This window comes from Calypte anna, chromosome 3, assembly GCF_003957555.1.
Source record: "Calypte anna isolate BGI_N300 chromosome 3, bCalAnn1_v1.p, whole genome shotgun sequence".
Lineage (NCBI taxonomy): Eukaryota > Metazoa > Chordata > Aves > Apodiformes > Trochilidae > Calypte > Calypte anna.
Genome location: NC_044246.1, coordinates 14952421 through 14975675, shown reverse-complemented (window position 1 = coordinate 14975675; position 23255 = coordinate 14952421). Strand labels below are relative to the sequence as shown.

At 39.0% G+C, this 23255-nt stretch overlaps 1 protein-coding gene across 1 annotated transcript in view; it reads right to left on the bottom strand.

Moving 5' to 3' along the window:
* Positions 1–23255, bottom strand: part of GLP1R (glucagon like peptide 1 receptor) — an 80215-nt gene that overhangs the window by 50062 nt on the left and 6898 nt on the right. The window contains exons 2-3 of the mRNA XM_030447846.1: positions 2578–2674; positions 1162–1272 (exon numbers count right to left, since the gene is read on the bottom strand). Coding sequence (XP_030303706.1) covers positions 1162–1272; positions 2578–2674 — 208 coding nt within the window. The remainder of the gene's footprint in view (positions 1–1161; positions 1273–2577; positions 2675–23255) is intronic.

Below are 23255 nucleotides of genomic sequence, written 5' to 3'. Positions count from 1 at the left end.
TGAGCTTTTAATGTTTACCACAATATCTTAATGTAGGGAATACACCTTTGGTCACATTAGGTCAGCTGTCCCAGTTGCATCACTTCCCAGTCTCCTGCAGACCCCTTGGGCACGGCATAGGTTGTAGAAAGAGCTTTGGTGCCATACAAGCACTGTTCAGCAACAGCCAAATCACTGATGCTTTATCAACACTTCTAGCCTTAAAGAAATTCTATTAAGAAAGTTACCTCCATCTCAGCCAGACTCAGTGTAATTTCTACCACTTATTCCATAAGATTTATATCATGCCCAGGTCCCACATTATCCAGTATAACCAAGTATCTTCTGACCATCCAAACCTATCCCATTCCTTTCATTTCTCGTTCCTAAAATCCCATTGTACTAAAACTTAAACATACACTCCATATTTAAACCATCTTTACACTCAGCAGTTGTATGCATACATCCTCATTAACCAGTGTCCTCTGATCTGGAGCCGAAGCCACTTCACCATACCAAGCTCATTAATAAACTGTTTCATTTTGACTTCAACACATACAAAAGTCTTCAAAGAACAAACAGCACAAGTCACTGGTTTCCAGGACAGAATATTATGCAAAGCAATCTACTACACACTGCCTTCAAGTGCCACCAAGTGTACATGGTACATAAGGGTGTAAGATTTAAGTGTGACATTCAGTCCTTCAAAGACAAAAATCTCCGCAACCAGATAATGCTGTCACCTTGCAGCATTCTGATAAATAAGTTCACCTCTGGATGTAGCTAGCACAAATCACTTTCACTTTGGACCTTTTGCCTTTATCTACTACATGATGACCTACCATCTAGCTTTGATACTTTCATCTCAAACTACACCATTAAGATAGCCTTCAACAAGGACCACGACATTTTATTAACAGTGACCACTACTGAAGCAGCAAAACCAGATGAGAGCACAAAAATCCAAACTAAATGCAATCCTTAAAAGCTCTTTCGTCTCTCATTTTCATTGTGCCCTGCTAAATGCAGATAAAGAGTGTACTAGGCTGAGCCCCATTCCTATTTTTATGTTGCAGAGAACTGACTGCACTTATAGCCACTTAGGACAATTTTATCCTTGCTAAGACTGTAGAAGGAAACAAGAGTTGTTTTTAAGCTGTGCCTGTAAGGAAAGGTTCTTACCTGCATTAGCCCAGGGGAGATACCAGGGGCAGCTGACATTCACGTAGGTGCCGGGCAGCCCATCCGGCCAGCAGGCGTAATTGTCAAATGTTCTGTTGCAGAACTTGCCTTCTGCAGAGAGATGGGAGGGAGGGTCATGCCACTGTCTTGTATTAATACTGCAAGGAGGACAGGACTCAAAAGCAGAAGGTAAAAGGAAACACAGACATGTGCACTTAAGCCATAACAGCATTGTGCCATTCAGCTTTGATGTGGAGTTAGACGAGATTTTTTTTTTTTTTGTCCACTGCTTTATTCCCACACAACAGCAATCTTCTTTCAGGGTGAAACTGAAGAACAGATTAGGGTCTTTGACTAAATCAAGGGACAAGAAAGATAAATCAATACAGACTCATTTCCATCTTCTGTTTTATACCCTTGTGTCTCAGTATAACTGAAAAGAATTTTTGCCACAAATAATGTAGATAATAATTCCAGAGAATGGTTCACAGTCATGCAGTTGGAAAATTCAGCCTAATACATAGATACATCAACTAAATACCCTCACACAACCATAACTTTGTGTTACAGCTTAATCTACATGAGAATACTTCAATTTTAGATTTATTAAACTGTCATTCTTAGAGGGCAGCACTCAACCACTCAACAGGATAATGGAGAGGAGGGAGAGGAATGTTTCTGTCATTACTGTCATCAGCTACTGCTCTCAGTCTGCCACAACAATGTAGTTAAGAGAAGGAAAATTAACAGGTTTGAAATAATTCTTCAGAGATATAACTTTAGACCCATCTTATTGTGTGACAGAAGCACTGAAGCACAGGAGGGGTGCACTGTGTCCAGCTGTGAGCATCACTGACAAGTCACCTGTGTCCTCTAAACACCATGGTGCTGGCATATCACAGCTGCTCTCAACACCGTACAGCAGCTGAACTGCCAAGATAAGCTGCATTCTCATTTTCACAAAGGCACTTATAAAAAAAACAAAACAAAAAAACCCAAAACAAACAAACAAGCCATTTCAGCACTTTACTATGTTCAAAACAGTATATGCCAACTTTAGGCATTCAAACTGCTAGGTCAACATGAACAGCACAGTCACAGATTTCCTAATGCACTCTTTACCCTGACACTTAGAAAAGTTTCAGGGGTATTAGATTTATTTAATGTGCTACTTTGATGTGTTAAAGCCACCACTTGCCAGTGCAAAACACTCTGGTCCTAAAAACTAACATTGTTACAATGAAAGTGTTCTATAAAATGCTCCCTCAGCAGAATCGAACTGAGAGCAGGCAGCAACAAATGGGATAAAGAGGAAACGGACTGGAAAGTAAACTGGAGAAGTATTTTCAAGTTTGTCACTTTTTGTAAATTTCTGTAAATTTTTGTAAATATCTTACCTCTACCAAGCAGGCTTACCTGCAGCAATGGGGGGTGCCTCATATAAGTATTTCAGGCATTGGAGCTGATACTCTTTCCACTTCTGCATAACCCCTGACAGAGACCCATCTGAACTCTGAAAGAGAAAACATGTCTCAAACATTGAAGGGATTTAAGCTGCAGGTCTTTCACACAAACTGAGCAGATGAGTGTGAGAATGGCTATCACAAGCCAAAACAGAACTCTGGTACAAGATGCTCCTATGTATTTGCTCAGTAGCAACCAACGAAATCCCTTTCTGTTTGTACCACAAGGAACTGGAAAAAAACCTCACAAACAACAACATTGTGTCTTCACTGAAACCTAAATTGATCTATTCTTGCTCTCTGGAACGTGCCCCAAATGTGTGATTTATTATCTCATGAAAAGACAGAGACCTCAGCAAGTCCTTTTAGGAGAGGTTTGCTTTCCAACAGCTGTATTTCTGATATCCCATAAATGAGAAAAAAAAAATTCACTGTATTCAGCAGATATTCCCCAAGCATTCTACCACGATGCAGATGAAAGCTCTTTCAGCTCAGCTTTTCTTCCATGAAAAACAGCTCTTCCCCTCCATCCAGCATATTTTTCCTGAAACCACAGAAAGAGCAGGGACATCTTTTTTTTGCATAATTTGACAGGCTGCATCAGTTCCACCATCAGCTGCCTCAAGTACTGATGGGGTGGAGGAAAGTCTGTACAAACTCCAAGGACACCAGCTCCTAATAAACTCCTAAATTTAGCACCAGCTGCTCACTCAACCAGCTGCTCTGTGTTCCCCACACAGATCAGTGGGGCACCCAGTTTACTCCTTGCATTTAAGAAAGAAGACATCAGACCTTCTCCTCCTTCTCCAGATCTGCATAAAGTGAATTACATGTGTCAGGATTAGCAGGCTGGGAGTGATAAATAATGCAGGTAATTCATCATTGTTTTTCCTCAGAAAGGCCCAGCACGGATGTGCCTAACATACAATTAACAACACAAATCTAAATGGTACAACATGCTAGCACCAAGTGGAGGAAAATTCATTTAATCCCAGCTGTTGATCAATTTATTAAGTGAAGCATGAAGGTAAATAATCCTTGTAATTTAACTCTCACATCTTCAACATCTGATTTTTATTTTCCATTTCTGTTTTTAAACCTTTTAAACACATTTAAAAGGAAAGTAGGGCATGAGAAGGATTTGCTTAAAATAATTAATTTTAAACCTACACTGCATTTCAGGAACCCCAAATGGAAGGACTCCCCTTTACAACCAATGTGACTAAAATATAAACACCAGTGGAAACACCTTAGTATAAAGGAACAGAAGCATAACTGGTACTTTCAGACAAGAGACCTCTCAAGTCATCTTGTCTTACATCCTTGTAATTGAAAGTGTTTGAAAAAAACAAACCACCATATGCATCACAGCTTCTGTCTGGATTAAGCCACTCCATTTAATTACTGTTCTTGTACAGTAATTGTACAAGAACAATTGTACAATTGTTCTTTAAAGCTGTTCTTGTACATGTGATGAGAAGTACAACATCAGTGTTTCAAGAACAACTGCCTATACTTACATGTAACATGTATCTCATGGCCATAATTTTAGAACCAGCTATCACTGAAATCAAAACAAGGACAAGCCTGTTGTTCTTCGAAACTCTGACTCTTGTGCCCCTGATTTAAATAATCTTATCTATGCCAATAAATGCTGTCAAAGTCTGCCAGTGATAAAGTTCTTAGTGTAAAATTAATACATCCCACTGAATTTTAACTTTGTGTGCTTATGGATACAGACAACTTGAGCGTAGTGTCTCACTCAAAATACTTGAATAAGAAAGAAAACATCATCACCTAAATGAGGTCTACAGGTATGTATAGAGAAACACATAACCAGTAACTAAAGTGTTACCAGTAACTTTCAGGTTATGCTTTGTTTAAGAGGTCCTCATTTTACAAGTGATTACAGAAGTTATACAGACTGTTTCACAGCTTTCTCATCACCAGATTAACACTTCAGTAAATGAATTAGAAGGAATACTGTCAGAATGAACCCTTATAGCTTCAAAACTATATCATTTCAAAACAGAATAGTTTCAAAAGCTACTAAGTGACACACATCTTCCCAAAAGGTAGCTCTTGACCATGCATGCAGATGACAGCATCAAATCAGCCCAAATCCGACTTTTAAAATCACCACAAGATAACAATGCATGCAGAATTTTATTTAGAAACAGGACTATCTTCTAAAATATCCTGAAACTGCTTACAATAGGCAAATGAGCTCTTTGGAGTAAGTGATCCTTTAAAGTATTTTCTTCTAAATGAAGTTTTCATCTATTGCCTTCACTGAAACTGGAATAACCAGCTTTAATTACAGCTTAGGAAAAAAGCCTCTACTCCTCCATTTAACGAAGTAGAAACAAACTACTTATATTGGTTACTCATAAAGTAAAAAGACAACTCTAACAAGGATCTTAGCAAGCTACAAGAATAAAACAATTAGACAGGCCTATTTTGGAGATGACCGATTTGGTAGACAGTTTTCTATTAGCTACAGTTCGTGTCACACCTGCAACCCTCCTTTAGGGAGGACTGGACAAGATAAATGACCAAAATTGACTAAACAGAGAATTCCATCCCATACACATCATACTTGGTATAAATTGGAGGGATCACGAGGGTCAAACCCCTTCTTGTCCCCCTTCTTCACCTCTTTGCTTCAGCATCCTGGGAGGATTCCATCCATTCATCTGCCTGCGGTCCTGATCCATGCCCCCCTGAATCATGCTTTTAACATTTTAGGATAATAAGCTTGACTTCAACTTCCTACTGAAGGCTCATATGTAATGCTACAACCACTGGAGCCTCCAAAATGCTGATCTTGTCTTCAAAATCAAAAGCTACAACACCTGTCAGAGAGCCACACTTAGGTATGGCCTTGTTAATCTTCCCTCAGATGGTAATGTTGACAGATTCCCATTGCATTTACTGAGAAACTTTTATCTGAGAAACACCATGAGTAACTTTTAAATTTTACTGCCCTTTTTGAAAAGTCCAATGTGACACATTATTTCAAAGCTACTCTGCTCAGTATCAGGACAGCAACTAAATCCAAGGCAGGTGAAAATTGCATATTACTAGCTTTATGTTCATTCTGACTTGACCTTCTTTCCTTTACGATATGGATTGTATTAAATCTTCTGTTATGTCAGCTTGAGCTATAGATCTGCATCAATAAAAGCCAACACAGAGTGGAAGCTAAGCTGGCCACCTAATACTTTTACTCAGTTCATAGCATGCACATAAACTTGAATTCGAGACAGTTTTGTCCTCAGTTCACAGCCCAAATCAGAGCACAACACTACTATCCCAGAAAGCTTTCCTGGGACCCAATATCACCCTGCATTTATTTGGGTAAGATTCCTCATGTTCAATAAAGAACAATTTCCAGATTTCAAACTTAATTCATTAATTTCTGTGGGGCTTAAATGCCCTTTCCCACCTAACACAATGCTTTGGCTTGCCACAAACAGTCCCTCTAGGAGCAAAAGTTTAAAAATAGGCTGTAGCACAGCACAAACTCTGCAACAGGACAAGCTGTTCATAGAATAAACTTATCTTCCCCTGCAATCTGTCATCCCTCTTTTCCACTTCTAATTTGAAGTAAATATTAAAGAATATGAATGGCAGGATGTAACTAGTACCTCCACAAGCCCATCAGTCAAGATCTAATTTCTCAACAGCTACCATAGATTTGTCAAAGAAGTCCTGCAAGTGTTGATCCCCCAACCAGCAGTTTGTAAGAACAGTTACACTTCAACTTTTGCAAGAAAAAAACCATCAACACTAAGCAAAAACACCCAACCATGAACTTCATATTAAGAGTGTCTTTTGATCCACTGTTCTCCCCATGAAAAAGCAAACCTGTTGAGGATCACTTCTTTAAGTGCAATGCTTCTTGAAGACCAAAAGAAATTCTGGGAATGTGTTAGCATGGGAGCAGACTTTATTGTTCAAACTCCTCAAAAAGCAATGAGATTTAATTGATGTCATAACTACTTTGATCAGCTCCTGTGTAAAGACTTAATCTGAATACATTATAGGCAACATCTGATAGTCCAGCTACTCTCCTGTGAGTACTGAAGCTAAGTCTAAGGAGCAATTACAAAAATTACAGCACTGTCTGTACTATAGATAGTACAAAAGAAGTATCAAAGACACCCAAACAATGTCTTTTCCACAGACCAAAAAATGAGATCATAATTTCAGATATCTGACCATCCCAGATTTCTGTATTTATTGCAATCCCTTTCCATATTACTATGGCAAGGATCAAGTTTAATGTAGTCATCTGACATTGTGGAAGACTAAGCGACCCTTCGCAGTAAAGTCATTATTTGTGGTCCCTTCTCTAGGGTTGCTTGATTTATATCAGATGATACAACACCAATTATGTTTCCCAAGTTATATTGTACAAAATACTGTGTCAGCAGGTGGATCCCTGTGGACAAATCCCTTGCTCCTCTTAAAAAAAGAAAAAAAAAAAACAAAACCAAAAAACAAACAGGATCAAAACAACTTCTCTTTCGGAGAAAAGTCTATTTCCAGCTTCTGGGAGCTTTTCCTGTAAATGCTTCTGTTCCTTAGTTACTAATGAACCAACGACTTTGGTAGCTTGAGAGTGCCAGAAAAAGAAACCTTTTAGCAACCTCCCTGCTAGAGAAAAGCAGCAAATGAGCTCCCACAAGAGGAGTTACTGAGTTCAGTGAGAAACTCCTGAGCAACATCCGCCAGCTGAGTTGTCTCTTAGGCTGCAGCCACTTAGCACTTACAAGACCTTCAAGAAAAACAAGAAGTCCCAGGACATGGATCAAGACAGATCTTGAGAACAGTGTTTCACCAGCTGTCTCACAGTATTCTGTCACTGTTTTAACACTTGACATCAAGCTTTTGAACTCGAAGCTACAAGAGCAAACTCTCACCAGGCACTTACAATCAAGGCACAGAAGAGCCTCTCCTCCTCTGCCTGTCTCTTAGAGCAGCTCAGCCCAGAAGATAGCACACCCAGTCCTGATCAGGAACCCTCTGCTATCAACAGCTTCCCAAAACAAGCAAGATTCCTCTCCACCCCTCATTCCATTTCATTTCTGCCTGACCCACTTCAAAACAGTATTTCAACCCATCCAAAAACATCCTGAAAGAAGAAACAACACTCCTGTTGAAGACAAGGAGATGTATAAAAATACCTCTGTGGAGTGTTTTTTTTGTTCTGTTTGAGAAGGGGCTGGGACTTGATGGTGTTTGTCATTTTTTCTGTTTGTTTGTTTTACATGAGAGGCTGCATCTCAGCTTTCCTCTCTCTCATCTGAAAATAACCACTGCACCACGTGGTCCTCCACATTGGCCTGCTTGTCCTTATTCCTTTTTTTTTTTCTTTTCCCTTTTTTTGAACACCTGCACAGTTGCAGAAGAAAGGGTTGGCTGTGCTCAATCCCCTAACAGTTGATAACAACACAGGGCACAATTCACCACCACCCCTCATTCAACATCTCTTCTTGCTAGGTTAAGGAAACAAGGATGAGAACATGCACCTCCTAAGGGAGGTCTGAAAATGCAGATTTCCAAATGCAGAATGCTTCTGCCTGGAGTGTCAAATAAGATTTTAAAAACCAAAAAACTAGAACTGACTTGAGACACATTCCTGGTTCTCAGTACTTCTGTTGACTAGACTAAGCAGAGGCAGCTCACAGTTTAGCTGATTTACCATTTCACAAATTGTTCCAAATACATAATCTGTCTGAACAGGCAAAATTCAGCCCTGATCACAAGAGATTTCCAGTCCAAGACCAAATATCCCAGGTCTGCCCTGGGATACTTCATTCCTGCTTTGAAACTGACCAGTCTTCTCTTCCCCTCCCTGATTTTTTTGTTTTGACAAGGTGCATTTCAATGAGAATATCTCTTGGCCCTGTCATTTTCTGGATCATGGCAAAATATTTGGTATTTAGAAGCACAGATGTCAAAGCAAATTTTTTTAACACCAAAATCAACTTGCATAGTACAGTCTCAACGCTAAGGGAATAAAGTACAGCTTAATATTTCAACATGCTACAAAACTAAGCATCATCTTTTAGAGACATAAATAAAAGTCAAACTCCTGTAGGTCAAGTAGGATAGGCAGAAAAATGTACAAGGCTGTGTTTGAAGGGTTATTCTATTGTTTCTGTCTTCAGTGATGGACAGACCTGGGACACAACCAGTTACCTGCAGTTTTTCTGCCCCAGGAAGAACTTTCTCAGCCTGGAAAGAGGTTTCCTCTTTGGTCACTACAGCACCCATGATGCTGTACATGTTTACAGTTAAAGCAGACACATTCAGACTGACAGTTACCAGAAAATGTTATTGTCATTAGGATGTCTTTCATCTGTTCTGGTAAATGTTCCTGTCAGGTATGTATTACATGAGCCAATCAACCATCACAGAAAAAAAAAAAACACTGAGCAACTATGCAGAGAGACAGAAGATAAAAGCAAAATTCAAAAATAACTATAGCTCCCAAACTCTTGGGGAACAGAAAGCAATCCTACAATTTTAGAATCCTACAATTCAGCATGCCAGCACTTGTGGGAATTAAATTATTATGGGACTCCTGTACAAGGAGGTTTTACTGTGCCTTGCAAATTGACACACATGCTTTGTGAAGTGTTCTCTATAGAGAGTTTTATTGATGCAGTTATACAATAGAGCAATCAAAACAGCAGAATAAACACACCATGAAAGGAACAAAGGCAAAGTTAAGCAGTGTTGTGAGAGCAAAGGAAGCTATAAAGCTGGAGAAGGTCTTTCAGATCTGTCCTCACAGATTTAGAAAAAATGCTGCCTGTGGTACTGGAAGAGGAACTCAGCACTTCATTTAAAGTGTTGTAGTAACAGACTCACTGGATGGTTTGGATTGGAAGGTCCCATTAAAAATCATCAATTCCAACCCCTCAGCTGTGGGCAGGGACATCTTTCACTAGATCAGGTTGCTCAAAACCCTGCCCAGCCTGACCTTGAATATGTCTGGGGATGGGGCACCCACAACTTCTGGGCAACCTGTCCCAGTGGATCACCACCCTCATACTAAATAATTTTGTCCTTATATCCAGTATAATTTCCAATATAAAGCAGGTTTCCCCAGCATTCTACGTTGTATCTGATGGTAGGGAACTGTAGGAAATTTTGAGCAGCACTAGATGCCTACACTTTGGCAACTGATTCATCCTGAAGATCCCTGAGCTGCCAAGTCTAAAGAAAACAAAGAATATCTGTCAAAGCTGGATGTTTGGCTCCTCTTGCTGTGGTTTAAAATGCAGTTAAAATGTTTTTTATGACATACTGAATCAAGCACATTTGAAAGGATCTGTTCCTTCAGCTTATAACTGACCAGCAATGGTCCAGTCCCAGAGCTCACTGGGGGGAGACACACAGAGCTTGCAGTCCCTAGAGCCAGGGAATTGCAACATTTGAGGTTCAAATACAACAAAACAAAACAAAAAACAAAACAAAACAAAAAAACCAAAAAACCAAAACAAAACAAAAAGAAAGCCAAAAATCTTCATCACAACCTCAGGGACTGAGCAAATATCACTTTTGTTGTGAGCAAACAGTATTTTCACTTGGCAAGAAAAACTACATCTTCTCACCCTTCACACTAATGAGTCCCAGACAAGTTAAGTTCCCCCTACCTTTTCAAATTACTATTTAATAGTCACTCTTAAGTGCTGGATCAGAAGGCAAGGTGTAGAGAAATAGCTATTTTCCCCAGGATCACAAATCCTACAGCAATGTAACCCTGGCCACCAGTTTGTCATCACATATCCCTGTAATAAGTCAATAACAGGAAAAAAAACAAACAAATCATACATATTAACCTTCACAGACCTTTCTCTCAGTGAATGCCTTCCCATTTACACTTCTTTGGTCATAAACAACCTTAGTTCTCCAGTTAAAAAAAAAAAAAAAGCTTTGATAGAAAAGCAGTCACCGCAAAGCTATTTAAAAAACACTACCACACACAAAATAAAAATCTCCAGTATAACATTTCAAGGGTTCTGCACCTACTGTTATTCAGAAATTGCTAGAGAAGAATGCAATCAAATCTGTATGGCTTTTGCAGTTCTACTTGAGGGAAGTAGTTTATTTATTCATTAATATGAATTAATACTCTCAGCAACCCATTATCAGAGTGGCTCAAGGTCCACTGTCCCATGATCTGACATATCGCTCCATCCTGCCAAAGCAGGAGTCTATATAATGTCTATATAGATATATAATGTCTATATAATGCACCTTCACTAACTCCAAGTGTTTTCACCAACAGTTACAACACATTTGAGAACAGACCATACAAGAAGAGTTCTGCTGGTGAAGCTCATTCTCCAAACATCATCTGTTTTCCTTCCAAATATTAAATAAAAGACAATGCAGAGGTACATCTTTGCATAACACAATTACAGGACAGAAGCACCACAGTAATATCCTGGCAGTGATATCTAATATATAACAGAGCTCACATATACTTGGTTGGATGCAGTGTGTGTTTTACAGTCTGCATATACTCTTATAACTTTCAGCATTCAACCCACATGGTTGCCAAGTGTTATATTCCAAGGGCTTCATTTGTCTGAAACTAATTTTTCAGTGTGGTTTGTTTTGGTTTTTTTATTCTTGTCAAAAACATGTTGCATAAAAAGGTAGCATCTTAACTCAGCCCAATATGGAGAAACATTAAAACGAACAAAGAAAGACTAAGATAAACAAACATGGTACACTGAGATGCTGCCCAGGGAATGAACTCACAGAAGTTACACATAAGGACCAAGTAGTGACAAAGAAGGACCTAATCAACATGCCTGAAATAAAGCTCACACAGGATGGTCATGTTATGTTATCCAAAGGTAGAGCAGACGACCTTGCAGTCCCTGCACAAAAAATCAATAGGGAGCAAACTGGAAGAACTACAACTGGCACTACACCCCAGTGCAGCAACACCCTCAGAGCTGTGCTCCCAGGCAGAGGGAGCCAGATGACATTACCACTGCCAGAAACCACCCCTGAAACACAGAATTTGTATTCCTGCCTTCATCTCATCTCTCGTGTTCTTTTCCAGCTACTTTCTCTTAAAACAGTGTTTAGCTTCCCTATACAAGTTTTCTGCCTTTTTTTTTTTTTGCCTATGCTCCTGAAAACCTCTAAGCCAAGTGGCAACATAAAGCATCATATTAACTTACCTGCTGTATTCCTGAGGTCTTGGTAGCCAAGGGCTGTATAGTCATCTTTCTCCAGAAGTGATGTTACAAGCAATTGTACTAAACTAAATTATCTGCTTTCTCTTACTCTGAGAAGAGTCATCATTATCTTCTACAATATTTAAAATTACAATCAGATAGAATTTATCTACTTGTAGGACACCAAAATGAAAGTAATTGAGAAAAACTTTCATTGATATATTAACTGACATTAGCTTTTTCTCATTATCTTTTTTTTTTCTTCATGTTTCATAGAGGACTGATGCTTTTAGAGCTTTCCAAATGACTAAGCATGCTGAAGACTTTGAAATCAAGAACTCTAAACAATTCCTAGCTTTTCAGTATTTCATTGTAACAATGTTATGTTACTACCTTCCACTCAAATTATTCGGAAAGCCAGTAATATGTTCCCCTGCCCCTTCCTTTACACAAGTAAAAGTACCTATTAAATTCATCTAGGATAGATTTACTTTCCTGTTTTCTTACAGTCTGTCTCAGTCAGCAAAACAGACTACCAGAAATACAGGCAAGCCCAGTTTAATCGCAGACTTTCCTCATTCTAGAAAAACAATATTACCATATGAATCAAATCAGGCTTTTCCTCAGTAGTCTACCACAATAACTCTTTCAAAAAGAATGTAGTTCCTTTATTTCAGAAGCACAGAAGATTGAAAATATGACAGATGCCAAGTGTTATATCAAGCAAAAGGGTGACTAACAAAAACAGACTGGCAATTGTGCCTTCTAGCTCCCCATGGAGATGACAGTAATACTAGTTCTCTGAAGGTACTATCACGACAGCTGCACATGTAGATGATGCTTAACCCTGAGATCTTTCTTTAGAGCTCAGAGGATTTTAATAAAACAGTTCTCGAATGTTTCTTTCAGTAGCCAATATTGAGCCAGTTTCTCAGACATACGATACCACAAGTCTCTCAAACAAGGCAAGCAGCATCTTCCCAGTTCCCTTTCTGAGTACTTTGGTTGGGCAAGAAATAAAATGACTAAGCCTGCAACCCATTTCAGTACGAGACACACATCCCCTTACTCTTCTCCTTATTTTTCTACATTCTTACCTCTGTTCCATTAACCTTGTATACATAATATAAAGATACTAATACTCAGTTACTCTTCTTTTCAGAGTTCCTGGATCTGGCTGTACAAGTTGAAAAGAGCCTATGTATTAATTCTTCAAGGCAATCCTACATGCTACCATGCTTGTGTCTCCCAAGAGCAGAAGAAGAGAGGAACTCGCATGTACGATGTAACCTCTAGTTTTTCAGAAGTTTATCCCCACCCCATCTTCAAAGGCCACTTCTAGCAGGCTTTGGTCCTCAGTAGTTGTCCCAGTACATGGCAAATCAGTGGATTTTCTATATCCAGAATATCCTTACCAGCCCCAGAGTTTAATCTTACTTCTTTACTTCTGGCAGGTATCACAGCTTTCAGCCTTGCAGGTTTGTTGTGGCAACAGCCAGTTACAAAGATTGTCACAACTCTCCATGGCAATCAGCCTGCCTCCCCTTCCAGTCCTCCTGTCCTGCCCAGAGCCATGTGCAGCTAAAGAGGTTTGTGTCTTAAGATACTGTCACAAGCTGCACTTGTGCTGAAGCTGAGTGGACTTACATTTCTTCCCACCCTTCTTTGGGGAAACCTTCAACAGAAAGGGAAAAATTGAGTGGGAGAGGAAGACAAGCAGCAAGCTTGCAAGTTCAGCCAGCAAGCTCACTGGTTTGCAGAAAGCAAGAGGCAGGATAAAGCCCAAAAGCAGGGTGAAACAACTTCATAAACCAAGTGAAAAAGAACATGGAGAGAGCTTCTTAAGAAAGTTCTCCAAACTGGACAAATGGTAACAGAAGAAAGAGATGCCCTTCCAGTCAAGCCTCTAACCTTTATAGAAATGAGTATTTTAAACTGCACACAAAACTTCCTCTCCCCCAGCTCCAATTTTCAAAGCACTGAGAGAAGCAGTGACCATGCAGTAATAAAACTTAAAATGGATAGGTCACTTAAAGGAATTAAAGTTATTCCATTAGTTCCATGTTAGTAGTTTCATGGCCACATATTTCCCATCTGACATTAACCTTAAATCAAGCAGCATTTGTCAGAACTGAGCAGACTCACAGAGAAAACACTAGAGAAAAAGCTTGGGAACATAAACAGCAGTGGCTTTACTTGATGTGTTGCCTTTTTTGAGGAAAAGTTAGCTCTCTGAACTAACTTGCTCTGCAATGGACTCATGTTTTACATCTAAACTAATCCTCAAGACATACTTATGCTGCAAGATGACTCTGCTCCAGAACTATCAGCATTTAAAACAGCATAAACCAGCACTGCTTTTGAAATAAGTGGATTCTCTGTCCCCAGAGGAAAGTTGTGCTCTTGCCCCACAACTCGCTCCCCTCTTCTCCTTATGCCACGATAAGCTCAGGGTATGATGGCATGAGTGCCAGATAGGCAACCTCTCCAGGGCAAAATAAAAACAGGCAAAATCTTTAAGAGGATGAGAATCTGTGAAGCAGAGACAAAAGTAGCACAGCTGACAGTGAGGTACAAGAATAATTTTAATTATCCACCATCTTAGAACTACGAGAAACCTAAAATGAAAATCACTACCTGTATAAAAATATTAATCTAGGAGTCAAATGTTTATTATGCAAAGAAACAAAGACTTTAGGACTTCAGCCACTGGAGAAACTGCCCCTAAGGTCTCTTCATCTATGCTCTTATCATCTAGCTAAGTCAATTTTACTTTTTGCCACTAGAAAAGCTACATGGAAACTAAGATGACTTTGAGGCCAGAAGGAACAGTGATGATAATCTCATCACTTTCCTGCACAGAACCTTCAAGAGTCCCACACTAACTTGTGCATCCATTTCACACATGCCAGCTTAACCAGAAAATACCACTCCAGCACATATCTGATCTTGACTTGAAGACCCCAAGTAAAAGAAAATTCACTGCAACCTTAGGCAAGCTGCTGCTGGGGTTGATTACCCTCAGTGTTGAATTCCACACTTACTTCTGGTCTGAGTTGAATTAACCATGCAAATGAGTTTCCTTAAAAGAAGTTATCTTGCCAAAATGAAGTATGTCGCAACAGTTTTAATTAATAAAAGGGTACTGATGTAATTAAAATAGACCAAATTCAGTTTTCCCCAGATGGCAGGTTGGTCAGTGTTTATGATGTTAGATCATTTTTCAGCCTTTTCACAACACTGTCGGATGATTATCAGAAAGAACACCTGCTAGTTACTAATGAAAGCAAACACAAATTTAATTTTTCATAATATTGCTACCATACAGTGCCTTACTAACACTCTACTTTGGAGCCCTGTGGACAAGAAGCTAGACCCCTCCACCCCAGCACAGTTAAGACTGACAAAACACCCAACTGGTGTCCTTTAGCCCCAGCCACTACAGACTTTCCAGATACTTTAACCTTCATTAGCATTCTTTCAATAGTTGGTTTGCACTTGTTGCCATCAGCTTCTTTACCTTTTTGTTATCAATCATTGCTGGAATTATTTTAGCCATGCCTTTAATTTCCTATTAGAATGGTTTGTTATGAAGAGGACTATGCAGCTGGAGGTATCTGGGACACTGTCACCATCTTGAACACTTAAAAGTTAAAGGGATTTGTGTTTTTATACCATTTTTTTTCCTTTCACGTAATTTTTCTTCTTTCAGCTTTGCATCTGCACATAATAGCTTATATTTCCTTCTGCTTTTCCAATTAAAAGAGAAAATGGATTGGGTAAAGTAATCAAAAATCTGTAGATGGAAGTACTGCAGTATTAGGGCTGTAAATCATATCCACTTCTAGTGACTGGTAAAAGTTTTCATGCCTGACTTCCTTGCCCCAGAAATAAGTCTGTTCCTCAGAGCTAGGGAAGTAAAACTCTTCTATACTACAGATAACAGCCCCTCTTCCACCTCAGGTATCTTCTTGCTTTAGCAGCATAGACTTTCAGGACAGAAAGTTCACAGAAACATTTAAGTTTAAAATAAGTAAATTAACCACTCTATATGGAAGTTCTGCTCAAACATCACACCAGCCACATCTCCCCTCCTACATCCTTCCAAAGCACCCAGAGAACACAGTATTACACATCCCTTGCCTTTTTCCTTTCTTCACTCTCTTCTTCCTCTCCCTGAGTGTATGAGGAATGTAGAGAAGATGTGACTCAAAGCACAGGACATTAAGTGGATTCACATTAGAGAAGCACTAACAGTCTCCATTAACTTTCTAACTTTAATTATTGGATTCTGCTTAAATTTCTCAGCCATTTTATCCTCCATGTATAATTAGAACATCATAGTTTATTTTCACTTTGCATGTTATGGAAATGCAGCAAATCTCAGCCCAAGATTAGAATCCCCAAAGCTGCTTGAGATGCTTTAGCATCTTGATTAGAAGACCACCCTCTAAAAGAAACACTACCACAGCTTCTCTGTCCATGTCTTACTACTTTCATACCTAGCTCTCAACAGGCTGAAAGCAATTAATTTTCTTTAAAAAAAAAAACCAACAAAAAAAGCATCAAAAAACCCTACAAAACAAAAAACCCCCACAGAAACCAACCCATTGAATAAACCAAGTACATTACTTTATTACTAAATAATAAAATCATATATTTTAAGGCCCATGAAGGGCCAGTTTGTAAACTGGATAGATCTTTGAGATTAACATGAGGTACACAGGCATCATAGAATATGCTGAAATTAAGATTTTACCTAGTGAGCCAAACATTCTATATTATTATGTAGAATTAAAGGCACTCAGCTGAAAGGAAAGGTCCAGTCCAGTTATATCCTTAAAGCCCACAACAAAAATAAGGCAAGAATGGCAGGTACATAAAAAACCTTGTGCTCCAACACCCTGCAGGAACAACTTCTCTGCAAGGTTTTCTGTCACTGTGAGGTGAACCCTCCTTTTTAGTGACTAAGATTTATTCAGATTCTGTGAATAAGTCTTTGTGCATTAAAACCTCTTGAGATTCTTTACACAACAAATTATTAAAATTAGTGAGTCATGAATTCATTAAAATTTCATCCTTTGCACTTACTATCTCCAAACCAGACTCATTTATGCTATATGAAGTAGTTAAGGAAAAGGGACATTTTTATTAGCTTTTCAAAAACAAAAGAAACACCAGTGCTCGTCACTAAATTCTAGCAAGGTTCCAGTTGAGTCTATGATCTCACTAGGCTGATGACTGTATAAACAAGTGTTTCAGGAAAAAAATAAGAAATCCTAAAATCCTCAGTTTTAATTGGAGTTGTTCAGAAGCATCCATTTTATGAAACTCAAGAAAAGAAACAGCACAACCAAAAAAGGCAGTAACTCACTATACAGAGGACAGAAAGACAACTCTGGCCAGAACTGGGACAGGCTCCATGAGGAAGCCCATTAGATGAGCAGCCTGGGCAACAGGACAAACACAGCAGACTGGCCAGCTTGTCTGCTTTGTTTCTACCAAATCTTCTAATGGAAAGGACTCCAACCCACAGAACATTTCTCTTGTCAGATAACTTGGACCAGAAACGGTCAAAAACTTAAGGCGCAGGGGTGGAGGACAAGACAAATGAGAGGGAAAAGAAGGCTGAAGAGAAAGTGATTTACTTAAGCCCAAAGTATGCTGACACTTTCCATTCCCAACTGCTCAAATAGTCTTTGGGCTTTTTTTTTCTCCAATTTGGATCATAAAACTAAATAAAAGAGAAGCATTGCAAAAGAAGTACGAAGCTGTTAGCTCACAATAGTATTTGAAGTTGATTATTTCCATGTCAGCTGCCTGTCATCCTACACTTGACAGTGTTCCAAGCTTGTTCCAAATTTGCTATCAAATTATGTTCCCATTTCCCAGTGACATAGTCTGCTGCCCGTGCTGCCTTTCAAGAAACACTTTCTTCTGTGCTGATCCCAGCTGTCCATTAGTAGGATACAGTCACTTTGAACAGTGTAATAAATCTGTTTATTTCCAGAGCTTGATTTTGCTCCAAATATTTCCAGCATGACAAAAACAGGGGAAAGAGGAAAAAATAAGAACAGCTATAAATTAAAACAAACAAAAAAACCCAACCCCACAGGCCATAAAGTAGCATCAACATAAAGATCTTCATACCAGATGTACTTCAGAACCAAAAGAAAGTATTTGGAATTCAGGATTTTTATGCAAGTTCTTTCTAACACGTGAAGTGGAAATTTAGTTTCTGTTGATGAGCTGGTACACTCTCCTTCCCCTTCCCTGAAATAGAAGCATATTTATAAATCATTTAAACACATGAATTTTCTTTAAAACTTCATTTAAGCATTATACCAAGCAGCTCAAATGGAATGGCAAACTCAACATTAATGACAATTTTAAGTCTCTGTTGAAGAAAAATGACACAGTATTTTCAAAGACAGAGGACAGCACACAGCAAAGATTAAATCCAGGCTACGAACCAAGTTGCTGAACCCGAGGACAACTCCACAAGCAAGGGGCAATACAAGGGACAGACATGAAGGAAACTAATTATGGAAAGCTTGAGCAAGCAGAAAATTAACCTCATGAACTAGGATGGATGTTTAGATTAGCTTTGTTCTCTCAGTATTACAGCCTTTAAGTTCCCTAGGCAGTATGTGTAGCACTGACTGACAGCTTAGCTTGTTACTAAGGGCCTGGCTCTAAGAGTCTGTTGTTTATACTATTAAACATTCTCATTAAGAAGTCTATTGTTCAACTGGAACCTCTCCCCTTCCCCCCCCCCCCCAGTCAATTACACAGGAACTGAGAACACTTTCAGAAAAACATCACCCTTCAATCCTGATTCAATATAAAAAGAGATTTGCACTCCACTACTTTCTGTAGCTATTATGCATATTTTCAAGGCATCTCCCACATTTGTATTCAAGCACACAGATGTGATAAATTAAGTGCACAGAGAAGAAAGCTCATCACTATCACTCCTTCCCCAAAACAGGTATTTAGAAGGGGTCATCTTACTGCATGGATTACAGCAATGTGCAAGTGTGGTTATCCTACCTTATTATTAGAGTGAAAATAGCTCCTACTTTCTGTGCAAAATGCAAGACAACACTGTAAGCTACTTCCCTATCCAGTAACTAAAGTATGTGCCCACAGGAATATTTATCACCTAGCCCAATCTCCCTAAAATGAAGAAAATAAGATAAAGAGTTTCCCGTTTTAAATCTTTAAAGAAAAAAGTCAAAATCTAGTCAAGGAAAAAAGCAAACACAGCCAAGCCCAAACCTGGACATTTCCCATCATGTATAAGCCATAAGATACTCCACCAGACTTGCATAGGGGCCACAGAGGCATTTCACATAAAATCTTGAGCCACCTCTGTTTCTTTTCTCACCATTCCATTTCCTATTCCTCGACTGTTCCGTTCCCTAATTCCTAGAATTATCTGCAAGTGCAGGCACTACATAAGACAAAAAGAAAACTAACAAAGAACAAAAGTTTGTGAATAAACATCAAGTTCCAGTCTAGCAACACTCCTTGCCACCAACAGCCACTGCCTTGAACATCTCCCTTGACTGCTCAGACTAACAAGACCACAGCAACATCAACAGTTTGTTACCCACCTTCTCCTCTCCACTTCCCCATGTACAGAAGTCAGAGGACCCCAGGTACTTATTATAGCTCAAAGCACATACTTCCTACTCATTACCATGCAAAAATGTCAGTTTTCTGTTGAATACAAGAAACAATCCTGAATACATTTCGAAAGAGTTTTCCCATTATGTAGCACCATTCACCACCTTCCACAAAAAAAAAACCCACACCAAAAAGAACCCCAAAAAAACCCCCAACCAAACAAATACAAGCAAACAAACCAAAAGAACAAAAACAACCACCACCCCCGTGTTATCTTACATCTGGGAAAAGAATGAACATCCTCCAAAATCAACATAAAGATCCAAACAAGACACGCTCTCCACATTTGGAAAACCTGTGACACTCTTTTGCCAAAATCAAAACAGAAGTAGTGAAGGCTGCACTAACTCAAGGCTTCTTTCACAGAAAACTATTAGTCTGCAACTGTAACAGCTTCCTTTAGAATTAATACACATTGGAAGAGAGTAATCTGTGGAGTCATTTGCCCATTTCATATTTCATTGCTGCTGCAATCGTGTAAAGGTCTATTTGAGTTCAATTGGGTGATTATAAGTCTACTGTATGGAGATTTCATACAATCATAGAAACGACCCTAAAGATCATCTATTTCCAGACCCCCAGCCATGGACAGGGACAGCTTAACATCTTAAATATTTTAAGATATTAGACTTATGCAATCTTGAAAGAAGTCTGTATGAGGAAATACCACATGTAAAACCAGTTCCTAGTTAATTAAGAAGAATGAAGGTAGGGCTGAGGAGCAAGATTCCTTGAATCATTAGGATATCCCAATACTCATTTATTGTAAGCAGCAAGGAAGTAGGAAAACAGATTAGGAAATACCAAACTTTTTGGCTGCTCAGTGACCCATTGGCATGGATGCTATCTTACCACACAAGTAAATAAATAAATGTTTATCACAGGGCCAGCTGTAGATGGCCCTGCTCGAACAACAAGGCTGGGCCAGATGACCTCCAGAGGTTCCTTCCAACCTCAGACATTCTCCAGTTTCATCCCAGAGACACCAGTGTAGCCTGGACATCAAAACAAATAAGAAATAAAGAAATACAGTTTCAAATTCCAGCTCTGTTCCCTGCAATTTACAGCCACCTCTACTATTGCAAGGCCATTAAGTTAAGAGTTCAAATTACAAAGCTAACATTCTTTTATCCTTACATCTCATTGGTAATAGAAGAGATTTTATTCTAGAAAGCTTTAATAGCTTCATGCATTACCACCAGGTGTTATTAATCCCTGGAGAGCAATAAAGAAATTCGGAGCATGCTGAGTTGGTCTACACATATTTTCTAATCCTTTAACTAATGATAGCTGCCCCTTGGAAGTGGACAGGGAGCTAAGATAAATGTGATTGAATGCAGTTTTTTGAAATGTTTCTTCGAAAAGTATCAGCTTTTTAGAGATACTGAACTGGTAAACAGTAGGCTTAAAGCACATCTACCAATGCTAAATGTGCCAGAACTTAAGCTTTCTGAAAGACTATTTGAACAGGTTGTTTCTGACTACCTGTATACATGAATGTCTTCCCTACCATCTCTGGGACATTTCATATTTCATTTAAAGAAGTCACACATATTAAGGATATGGGGCTTTTTGAAAAAAATCCACTCAAATACATCTTAATTTATTTAATATGCAATTTTTAACTATGCAGTGTCACTGTAGGCAGCATATAATAACTTTTTTTCCAGGGTGCATGCTGCTTGCAGTGTCATTGAATCGAAAAGGAATGGACACTTTTTGTTATTCTCAGAGTGATAAATTTCAAGTGGTACTTGATAAATATGTCCTCATTAGGAAAGAGTAATGAAAAGGGCAAATAGAGGTCACCACAGCATTTGACAAAAGCAAAGAACGACAGCTATTTCAAATAATTCAGATTAAATACTATGCATCTAATTTTCCTATCTCAAGGAATGAAAACTAAAAGCTTCATTTGTTATGTATAACTAGCTTTGTAAAGCAGAATATTTTTATTTGGGAGGAATAGGACTGAAGGAGGAAGACAGGGATTGACCTGAGTATCACTGATCCAGTCATAGAGGGCTGTACCTGTTATCTGTAACCCATGAACAGCTGTAACAAGACTCAGAACACCTTTAAAGGTGACTTATGTGGAAGAGAGTAGGTTTTTTTCAAGCATCTAAAACAGCAGTAGCATCCCTAGTGATATTAGGACATGAGGCAGGTTGTTATCTTTCTAGATATTGGTGCCCCCTTCAAAGTTCCTGCTTGGTACTCAATTTTACCTAGAGAAGCAGAGTGAAAAACTCAAGCACCGATGCCTAGACTCTCACCCTGCCTGAATAGTACAGAATTTAGATTTCCATGTACAGCACAATGATCAGTCTGCACAGGAGTCACAGCCAGCCATAAAGACAACAGCCTTCTGGACTTCCCAGCCTGACAGGTGCCTTGCCCTGTCACCCTATTCCAGCTCCCAAGTGTTCCACTCTTACAGAGTCTGAACAACGAAGACCAAATCAGGATGAGTAAATTAATTTTATACAGTAGCAACTTGAATAAAGCACTGTAACTTATAAGCCAAATCTCTTGAAAGGTCCCTGGTTTTCCCCCCTCAGATTCAACAGAAAGATACCTGATGCTTGTCAACTGTTCTGTACATTCAACCCTTTCTGCATGTCAAAATGTCTTAAAATAGCTCTTCAGCAGCTTTTTTACAGTATTAGACATGTCTAGAGGAGCAAATCAAGTTATCAATTTCCATCTTGAAGAAAATCTATGAAGAGGCTACTGTATTGCCAGGAGACTGTGCATGTCAGAAAATTAATCTTACCATAGAAGCCTGCAGATATGGGGCATGTCACTCTTCTCTCACAGAAGATTTGAAAGACAATAATTCCTACTTTTTCACACCACAGTTTAATAGTTCTACTAACCTCACACTTCAGAACTTCTACTAGGCACTTGAAGAAGCAAAAACCTAGAACATGAACATCCTCCAGAGCAAGCAAGGCTTCTGCCATTACTTTGCCTGCAGAAGTTTTGAGTTAGTCTGCTTTACAGGAGGGAGAAATGTGCTGGGTTGCTGACAGCATACATGGCACACTGAGCCCAGGGTTTCATTTCCACTCAACAAAAGCTAAGAAAGAGATGAATATCCTTTATACCCCCCAGTCAGACCCTACATTGTCATTCACCCAGTACACTCCTTCTATGAGCATTTTTCAGATGCCAAGAAAGATTGATCTGAGGAAAATGATGAGCAAATGCAAAATTTGACTCATGATCTGATCACATAAACTCTTTAAAACTTAGTTGCAAAGAACTGAGCTGCAATGAAGGAATTGGAATATCTTTTAAGAAAAACAAACAAAACACATTTTTCAGTTTTTAGAGGGAAACAATACACAACAATTATTGAACTGAGGAGAGATTGGTCAATACCATGAGCAGTGTTGATACTTACAGATCAGGAATATTAGCAAATGGAAGAATAACATAGCTGGTTCCTGTGGGAAAAGAAATGCAGAAGCTTGCTGCTAGCAAAATTCAGAGGGGGGAAAAATTGGAAAAAATAAAAATCAAGATTTCTGCTACATATCCTGAAATATTCCAAGCCTGATTTTAAGACGTGTGAGCTCCATATTCCTTTACAAAGAGTTGTATCTTCCTTGATCATCGGACCTCAGTAGACAGTGTGGTAAAGCTTGGTTATGGCATCAGCTGCCATCCCTCACCACATAAGACATACAAGTAGCTGGCCCACCTTCCAACCACCAGA